Source organism: Glandiceps talaboti, chromosome 13 (genome assembly GCF_964340395.1).
Source record: "Glandiceps talaboti chromosome 13, keGlaTala1.1, whole genome shotgun sequence".
Lineage (NCBI taxonomy): Eukaryota > Metazoa > Hemichordata > Enteropneusta > Spengelidae > Glandiceps > Glandiceps talaboti.
In genome coordinates this window covers 16,342,530-16,353,143 of record NC_135561.1, presented here as the reverse complement: position 1 = coordinate 16,353,143, position 10,614 = coordinate 16,342,530, and the positions used below count along the sequence as shown (strand labels likewise).

General features: G+C 36.0%; 1 protein-coding gene across 1 annotated transcript; it reads left to right on the top strand.

Annotated features, from left to right (window-relative positions):
- Positions 1–670: 670 nt before the first annotated feature.
- Positions 671–10,588, top strand: LOC144444344 (uncharacterized). The gene is made up of 10 exons (XM_078133756.1): positions 671–734; positions 1,326–1,526; positions 2,436–2,614; positions 3,206–3,536; positions 4,332–4,448; positions 5,397–5,459; positions 5,916–6,010; positions 6,751–6,942; positions 7,473–7,586; positions 8,908–10,588. The coding sequence occupies exons 1-10, from the start codon at positions 671–673 to the stop codon at positions 9,391–9,393; spliced, it is 1,842 nt and encodes a 613-aa protein (XP_077989882.1). The 3' UTR covers positions 9,394–10,588.
- Positions 10,589–10,614: the final 26 nt, after the last annotated feature.

The following is a 10,614-nucleotide window of genomic DNA, read 5'->3' as shown; positions in this document are numbered from 1 at the left end:
ACATTGATGTAATTACACTCACAATAGATAAATATTTAATTCGTATATATATATATATATATATAATTATATATAGTTTTAGTAGTACTGGAACTCTTTCAGTACTACCAAAACTATTACGCTCTGCCACTGCGGTGGCATATATATATATGGAGACACTTCCTTATCAGTTTATGCTGGTATATATATTACAAGTTGTAGTCATTATTATCAGAGATATCGATTGACATTGATAGGCATGTACATGTACATCTGTGCCATAAGCTGGCGTGAGAACCAAATTGTTGTATTGGCCATATAAACAGTCTGTAATATCCATTAAATACAATAGGACTTTTTGCTTTACTCGTTTTTAAGTTTCATTATTAATAAGCATTTGTTGTTTTGTTTCTACAGATGGTTGTGGAATTAATTAGTACAGTATTTATGGTTGCCATTATTGTTATTATTATAATTATTATCATTTTCATCATATGGCAGCCATACAAAGGTAAATAGAATAACTTTAAATTGCAATATTTGTATGTGGAATAATTAGTACAGTATTTATGGTTGCCATTATTGTTATTATTATAATTATTATCATTTTCATCATATGGGAGCCATACAAAGGTAAATAGAATAACATTAAATTGCAATATTTGTATGTGGAATAATTAGTACAGTATTTATGGTTGCCATTATTGTTATTATTATAATTATTATCATTTTCATCATATGGGAGCCATACGAAGGTAAATAGAATAACTTTAAATTGCAATATTTGTATGTGGAATTCATTAAACATGTTTTTATAGGTTTATAGAACAAACCACACTTACAATTGCTGACATCAGACCGTTAACGAACGGAACCTGCTACAAACAACGAAAGTAAACAAATGAATTGGATTAATTGCACTTGGAGACTTGTATTACATTTCATGGTTTGATGAGAACAGATTTATGGTCTCTTTATGTGTACATGAAATGCCAGGGGAACTGGAAATGTGGTCATGAACGTGAACTATTATGTTAACGGGCCATAAAACTGTTCTTACCGAAATGATGAAATGTAATATAAGTTGCTGTGCTTCCAACATGTTGTGCCACGTTCTATTAATCCAATGTAGTTGTATACTTTGAAATACCCCGTTTGTAACAAGTTGTGTTCGTCCACGGTCTGATGTCGGCAGTTGTATGATTACCACGTATGTTATGTCAAGTCAAAATAATCGTTTTCCCATACAATGTCATGATATGTTATAGACACGAACTACTTTTAAAATCGTTTAGTTTCATTTGTATACTAAATAACATTTTTCTTAACTGTTTTCTTTTGTATAGCTTTACAAAGGATAAGGGTGGATGGTAGTGGAAACACCGTCTGTGATTTTAGTAACAGTGAAATTGAACAGTCAACAATTCATATTCATCTTGACAAAAATGAGGTCAAAGTTACTTCTGTCAAAGACACCTCCAACACAAATGAAAAAGACCAACCATCTTGCCAGGCGGATTGTCTATCTAGTGCCAGAGACTTATTAGGTCAGTTCAAATTCAAACATAGGGGACCCTGGTTGTTTTGTTTACAACAACCAATTCAGTGGACTTTGTAAAAATTTAATATCATTTCGTGTCGTATCGTATCGTATTGTATCATGTCATGTCATATCATATGTATCATATCATATCATATCATGTCATATCATATCATATCATATCATATCATATCATATCATATCATATCATATCATATATCATGTCATATCATATATCATATCATATCATATCATATCATATCATATCATATCATATCATATCATATCATATCTCAAACCCCATACATCATATCATATCATATATCATATCACTTCATATTATATCAATCAAATATCAACATGGATGTTTCTTTACACCTACTAATTATCAGCTTCAGCTTCACCTTCTGCATTTGCGATATTTAAAAATAGCCATTCCGTAATCAATCCAATTACAGCGTGACTAATTACAAAAATTGGAAGAATTTATTTCAATAATACTTGCACAGACACGCTGATTTCAAATGTGGTATATGACTGGTATAAACAATTGTGCCTAAGGACACAATCGTTCTCGACACAGTTAAATTGAAACCCCCCTCCCAAATTTACGAACACCATTTTGAACAGTGAAGATATGAGAATTTGTACATCCACACTGAACACGAACTTGATGGTATATTTATACATTTTTGTGTGTATATTATATCATCATAATGCATTCTTTTGTCTTTCAAGTTTTCAAACCATCGATGTTCAATCTACAAATGACGTCACGACTCACGGGTATATTCCTAGGATATACTTTTGTGGAAGCAGTATCGTGGTGGGGGAGGGGGGGGGGGTAATTGAAAGAAAGACTACAGCATAAAAATGACACCTTTATAATTTCATGCATATGCAATTTGTCTTGAAGCTCCTGACGACAGTCCAGTGATAACCATCATCAAAACCCCAAATCGAAACGATGGTGTTTGCAATGGTTTTCTAACGCCTCGCCATCCACATACCCACACAGACCACTGTGTTGCATTAGCAGTGACAAAAAATAAAGGGAGTGGTGACCTGCTGATGTGTGATTTCTCTACTGGTCAGGTAAGTATGTGTAAGGCCAAAAAAAAGAAAGAATTGTTTCTAGTCAGCGCGCATCACTTAAATACCCTCGCGTCGGTCTTACATTTCGTGTTTGTCCAGCCCATATGCAGTCAGCAGATCCAGGGAGCAACCCAAACATAACCCTCCCCACTTCAGTGAAGACAACTGCAGAACCAATCATGAACAAGGAAATGACATCTCCCCTACATACACGCTTGCTCTAAGGTACTAAATAAAAAGAACAGTAACTGCCATAAATAAATAGTAGATTGAGTGTGACAGGTTTGTTGAGAATAAAAGAAATCTCGTCGTTGCACCATTTTAGACGACCTGTCATGACCAGAAACAATTCCTTTTTTGGCCCAATATCCCTAGTTCATTCTACCCTTCGTATCACAACTAGTAATATGATTATTCAAAATCATAGTACTTTTTTGTGCATTATTACAGTGATATTTCGCCGTATTGCATCTTTCAAGTTTTAAACGTGGTAATGATATATTTTAAACCCAAAAAATGCAGACAACGTTTTCAGGATTTGCCTTTCACATATTCTTTTTTTAAAAATTGACATAGATAATTTTGTTGTAGGATATCTATTTGATCAAGATACTGGAGGTAAATAGACATGCGCACGATGCCAGCATAGACAAAAAGGAAAATCAGGCAGAATCGTCACTCGCACAAACTCTTCAACCTAAAAACAAACTACCTAGGCTCCCGAGAGAAAACAACATTCACAGATCTCTCTATTATCGTATATGGAATGGTTGGGAATTTCAAACTGTTTTGCAAGAATCTAGAGGGTGTGAAACAATCCTAAAACCATGGATTCAGACCTATTGGTTTCGATTCTTTGGACAATCTGCTATTTACCATGTTACCTTTGGACTGTACTACAACAAAGGTTGTCTAGAAACTGGTTAGTATCATTGCAATGTTTTATGTATGTTGTGTAAAGTATAAGTACACAAAATATCAACAAACATGAACAAAGGTGATTTAACGCCCGATCCAGAGGATATAATTTGCACTTATCTGTTACCGTTCAATCTAAATAATTGAGTGCAATAGAACCAACATTATACCCATTTATTGAAACTATGTATTGATTGACAAATATTATGTCACGACACTTACCAGAGCAGAGAATAGTCAGTGGATTATGCACTGCACAGGCAGAATGTCTTTACTTTTAGGTGAAATTTTGTCATTGTTTTACTATTCAGTTCAGTTCAGTTCAGTTCAGTAGGATATTCAGTTCAAGAAACTGATATCCGTAAATATTTCTCTGTCTCTGTCTGTCTGTCTGTCTGTCTGTCTGTCTGTCTGTCTCTCTCTCTCTCTCTCTCTCTCTCTCTCTCTCGCTCTCTCTCTTGTGTTCTGGAGGTAGACGAAATACAGATACATTGTTCTTGAAGTTATTGAAAATCACATATATAGTCACACAAATTGTTTCATTCATTCTCAAAGACGTACGACCAGGAAATCACTAGTATATGCAGGTATCCAGTTTTGCAGATGTTATTGCCTGGCTATATTAAATTCTTAGAAGTCGGAAATGTAGGTATACACCGACTTCACATTTATAAAACTACCACTCAACACTTGCAATGACGAGGTCAACATGTTTACGTACCCTCTGCTCTGCTATCACTCACTTTGTGCAAAGCTAAACTGATTTGACATTATTTCATTTCTTTCTCCTTTTTAACAGCAACTCTTATAGACAAAATGCAGATTTCAGTGCGAACATCTGGCAAGCGACCCCGGAAGAATAAAAAGGAGATGACAACATTAGTTACGTATGGTGTGTCTAGATTGAAGAGACCGAGTAAGTTATTATACCTTTTATTGCTCAGTTTTAGAATTTATTACATCTTGTGAGTTTCAGAGATCAAAGGCAACCTTCAGTAATAATTATGGGGGGGGGCACGGCATATTTTACAAATCGATTCCCGGTGAGGGCCATGTTTAAAAAAAAAGAATTAGGGGAGTGTTACATTTTACTTTTACTTATTGCATTATATAATTTTGCATTATTTTTGTGATTTTGGCATGATCCTAAGACTGCCAACGGTTCTACATCTCACCGCTGCAACATCTCACCACAGCTATCATAATAATGTGATCAGAGCATATTAGCAAAATGGCTGCGCATGCTCACAACCATGCATTGAATCAATTATAGTTGTGACGTGAAGGGAGAAGTGGGTCACACAAGGGTGAAGAGTGATATCGCTGGGTAATGTGGTGGAATGGGGACGTTGACCTCATTCCTGACAATGCCAGTAATTGTGCCCATCTAGTCGTTGGGAGTTTTGACCTTCAACTCTGCCAATTAAATCAAAACACTGGAATTGATAATTAACTGCAGTACCTTCACATAAATTCAACGTCATGATAGTAGTGCGAACACAGCCACTACCATTACCTTTAAATCCATCGAGGTGGTGGCAGCGGTGGGATCGAGTCATTACCATTAATTCTGTGCATGTCACCTGTTATGTCGGGAAGAATTTCAAACCATGTTTTTGATATATTGAACAAGAGGGAGAGTGCAAATTTAGAGAATGGGAATTGAAAGAGCCATTTTTAGAAAACGGAATCGCGGGAAGGTCACATTTCACGCAACAGACCGCGGGTTCGGTTCCCCCATCACCCCTAATAATTACTGAAGACTCCCTAACAAACCCTTTTTCAGTAATTATAAATATATGTTGCATCAGTATTAACAACCTTGTTTTCATTAATTGTTTGGAATATTATTATTTTTTTACAGAAATTATGCTTAGTGAGAAATACGCATTCATTACTGATAAACTTTGGGAGTTATCTTTCTCAGGTAGGGTATATATTGTGAACAATCAGACCAATAGGAACATATACAATTTATGCAGGATTCCAAGCAACTTTGGTGTGTGTGTGTGTGTGTGTGTGTGTGTGTGTGTGTGTGTGTGTGTGTGTGTGTGTGTGTGTGTGATGGTCATGCAATATACTTCACATTTACCAAACTAAATTAGATAATAACCCTCGACGAATGCTCGATCGCCAACTTGACGGTCGATACTCGAACTTTTAGAGTTGCTGATGTATATATTGTTAACTGTAATAATTATATACAAATGGAAGGCAATTTAGTCTACATTCAAGCACAAAGTTATATTTTCCTTCGATAATCAGCATTACTGTAGCTTAGAAACGTATGTTTTCATTTCTATTGTTACGTCATTAAGGTATTGAGTAACTGTATAAATACCATGTCACATTTCAATTTGTTGTTTGTCTTCATATTCTGTAGGGAGATGGCAAGATGTGGATATTATGTGTGATGAATTGTGTCGGAAAATGAAGAACTCTACCACTACGGATCTACAGATAACAATACTGTGTCATGTATGTATTATGAATTATTCACATCTTGCCTTATATGGAAAGATAACAATGCTCTGACATGTATGTATGTATGTATGTATGTATGTATGTATGTATGTATGTATGTATGTATGTATGTATGTATGTGTGTGTATGTATGTATGTATGTATGTATGTATGTATGTATATGTGTGTGTATGTATGTGTGTGTACATACGTACATGTGTACTTACGTGTGTGTGTATGTATGTATGTATGTATGTATGTATGTATGTATGTATGTATGTATGTATGTATGTATGTATGTATGCATGCATGCATGCATGTATGTATGTATGTATGTATGTATGTATGTATGTATGTATGTATGTATAAGTATGCTCATATTGCTTTATATGGAAAGAGAACAATACATTGTCATGCATGTATAATTAATTATTGAATTCCACACTTTTAAATCTCCGTATATCGTTATTCGCTAAATCTCCTTATATGGAAAAATGTCCACGTTACGTGAATTCTAGGTAGGCAGGCATACTGACTGATACAACTATTATTTTAGGCAGTGCACTGTTTGTACAAGTGTGTCTCGATAGATGACGTCATTGTGTCTCGATAGATGATCTTATTATTATTATTATGATTCCAAAAATGAAATGAGAAATTGTTAGCATTTAAATTTACACCTATGATGTATCATTTATGATTTCCATATTCAATCTTGTACTGGGTTTTCTTGAATATCTTTCAACCCACCACAGCATGGCATATTGGCATGTCTACGTAAAGACTTCGACAAGGTTGAGGAACTGATGGGGAGTGCTCGTCTTCTTCTTCCAAGAGCCGAAAACCAACAACTTCTTGAGGCAAGGATTGAGTACCTAATGGGATACTCATATAAATGCCAGAGATTGCCTGGCAAGGCACAAGAGTATTTTGAATCAGTGTTTCAGGTGAGAGTGATACATATTAAGTATGTGATTGTATAATATGGATATGTCGGACTGAACGTAAAAAGCATGACACTGTTGTATGGAAATAATAGATTAGTGACTTCAAATTTAACCCCCGCTTTAGCTCAATATTTTGATCGGCGGCGGGTTGTAGGTGTTGGATATAGTGCTCAAAGACACGCATGCTTGACTCAATCATCGTGTATCACCTCTGGCATTCCAATAATTAACTAGAGACTGCTTTTAAATTAAGAATGGACATATCTGAAGAAACATATATTTTATTTTATTTCATTAGTATTTTCTTCAGTTACAACGTGTACACTTTCTGTGCATTTTACATGTAAAAGTACTATACTGCGTATCTACATTTTTTCGATGACTGTGTTATTGCAAGACCGGTTTCCTCGTGAGCGATAACGAAGTAGCTATGTAATACTAGTATAGACGCTATACCTATAGCTAGTCAATTTACTTGAAGGTAATTTTGATAAATAATAGTTGTTACCCTTATTTTCCAATGCTCACAGATTCTTCTTGGGATGGAAAGCTGCCAGTTTCATGGCGATTGCTTGTACAACATGGCGTGTATAAAGTACGACCTTATAAGTTTGCAAGCGAACCCTCCAAACGAATTATTCAAGGTGGGTGATATATCTAGACTTTCTATATTAATGTACTTTTATAATCATTATGGCAAGCGGCACTCAAAGGACCGCCTAAACCTACATTTGTCTCGGTTACCCAGATCTCACCGCTGGCCTGGGCTCTACTATGACACCACCCAGTTGTGGTGTCACAACTGTGGTAACTATCAATCGTTGGGTAATAAGTCACGGTATTTAACATAAATAGTCATGATTTTTGATATTTTAAAGTTTCTTGTACACTTGTACACAACACGGGATTTCATCAATAGGACGTCGGCAACATATTAATAGTTGGTAGGTTGTATTAAAGTGCATTTGCATTTTTACCTTTTTTTTCAAATGAATGTAATCGTCTATGCTACTCCAGAGGGGGAAGGGTGGGGTCACTCAGAAAGGGTATATACATATGTACCGCGCTTTTGACAACCCTCCTCTTTCAACTCGTAGATTTTTTACTCTTGATATCATATTTTTCCAACACTTTTGAATCCTATTTAAGGTCTACATTAGGATTTTATGTCCTAATGTAGACATTTGACCCTTAGTTTCTGGATGAAATATACTATGTAAATTTTTGACTCCTATTTTTTTATGTGTGCAGCGTTTTTGCTTGTAATTTGAATCCCGCGGGGTACACTTGTACTTATTACAAGTCAAGTATTCCCACCCCTTGCGAACTGTTGCAAGCAAATGTCTCATTGCACGTGGAACAAGGGTTCGGATCGGAGTTTGTCGCAAAACTAACGAAAAACTTTAATGCTATATCTGGAACATTTTACAGAGAATTTCACAATATCGTGCAGCTTTTCTGTTTGATACAACCATGCAGAAACAAACAAGAAAGAGTATAATCACACTTCAATAGCAAGATATAGCGTTTGTAGTACATTTAGTCTAAATGAAGTAAACATTAAATGTATTCCAACTCCATGTAAACATTCGGGCGCCAATGTTTTTCTTAGTATCAATTGCAAACACCCAATGACGGGCGCATGAACTGCCCTTTGCAGTGTTAATTTGATGTCTGTATGGGGTATAAGTGGTTCATTTCACATATACAAAATGTAGCAAGAAACTGTACTCACTCAATCTTGCTATCTTAAGTGTAGCATGTCCAGTTTCTTAACGGTTGCTTATTTGTTGTATCAAACAGAAAAGCTGAACGCTATTGTGAAATTCATTGTATAAATAGTAACCTATTAAAAGAATTTGACAGTTAGGAAATAGCGTACTTCGGAAGTACATGCTGAAATAAAAATATGCAAAATAGAAATATATATTAATCTAGCTAATAAGCTGCTCTGTCTATTATTAGGACGTGGTAGCAGACTTGGGGCGATCTGTTGATCTGATGTCGTCGGATTTGCCAAAGGTAGCATATTATCCTCGTCAACGAGCATTAGTACGGATGGCGAACGCTTTGACCGATTGCGACACGTGTGCAGGACGTACACGAAACAGAGATGAAGCTTTTGCTCACAGGAATGTTCGAGAAGCAAGGAAAATCATTCAAAACATCGAAAACAATGAATTGATTTCGTGCGAGTGCTGTATTCTACAGGCAAAAGCACATTGCTGTTTCCGTTTGAAACAGTTTGAGAAAGCTGAACAGTACGCAATAGCTGCCCTGCGAATAAACGAGTCCAGGGAATTCAACTCAGAAATATCACAGATAGAACATCTGCTTTTAGATATTAGGCTAAACAGGAATGTAGATTATTCATCTATAAATATTTCGGAATTAGACGAGGAGCTGTCAACAGGCGAATACGGTGATGAAAGCGCCACTCTTGACGGATAACAAGCTTAAAGACTTTTGAGTATTTTATGTTTTGCGCATTCTACAGCGCATGATGATGGCATGGGTGTAATTGCAAGTGCATCGTTCTGGTGTTGAAATGATAAACTCAAAATGTCAACAGTTTGTGATATTAATCATCTTGAACAAAAGGGAGGCTATTAAGTGAGATGCTGTGAGTACCACCATGCCAAAAGAAATATTAACTCGGTCCATAAAAGGGTAAATTTAAATTTGCAGCTTTTTCCTTCGATCTGATAAACCAGCACATGGCCACACTAACTTTCAAACTTGAATGATTCAAGAAATGGCTCACACTGACATTATTTTCTCGCACTGGATCACTACATTAGACTTTTGTCTCGACTTTTCAAAATCATTGTTCAAAATTTGCCGACAATCACATGTAATTCTGAATGTTGATTGCTTAACCCTGAATAGATCGAGCAAAATTACGCATAAAAACAAACTCTTTCATTTCGAGATTCATTAGGATTTCAGCCTTCATTTATCACGGAATAATATGTGTAGTAAAAGTCTTTTCCACTTCTCGCCTCAGTGGGGCCCAGTGAACGTTTTACATTCGTCGCTGACGCACGCTGCGGCAACGTGAAGCGCCCTCAACGACAAATCTTTCACTGAGTGTGCTTGAACACGGGGTCAGAGATCTTTGAAATACGTGTATATTATGTAAAATGGCAATTTTTGCAATGTCATGTCATGTCTTTTTTTTTTTTTTTTTTTAACTATGTCTGATTTCTGAAGGAAATACGACGACCTTTTGTGCTCGTTGCTGTATACATACACAATTACAAGATGTGATCGATTAAAGTTGGTCCTGAGGATACATGTATATTCAACACTCCTTATACGTGCAAGACACAGGATGCGTATGTTATCGTACCAACACTGTATCAAAACATTCGATATTGTATTTATACGATCTAGGAACACGACTGTCTACAGGGAAAATGTTGTAATCCCTTTCTAATCACATTTGAATACGGGCATATTTTATATCACGGCCTACTTTTCTGACAGAGGGTAAGGTTGTCGGTGGTCGAGAGGTTAAACCACTTCCCTCTTACCACTAGTACTGTGGTCGATTTGATTAAATTTATCCCACGCCATAAGTAAGAAGAATGTCGTTCAGTTTGATATATCGAACAGCACAGGTTTTCCCGGGTCTCCCGGTTTCCTGTTGGGTGGTATAATTATATGAAT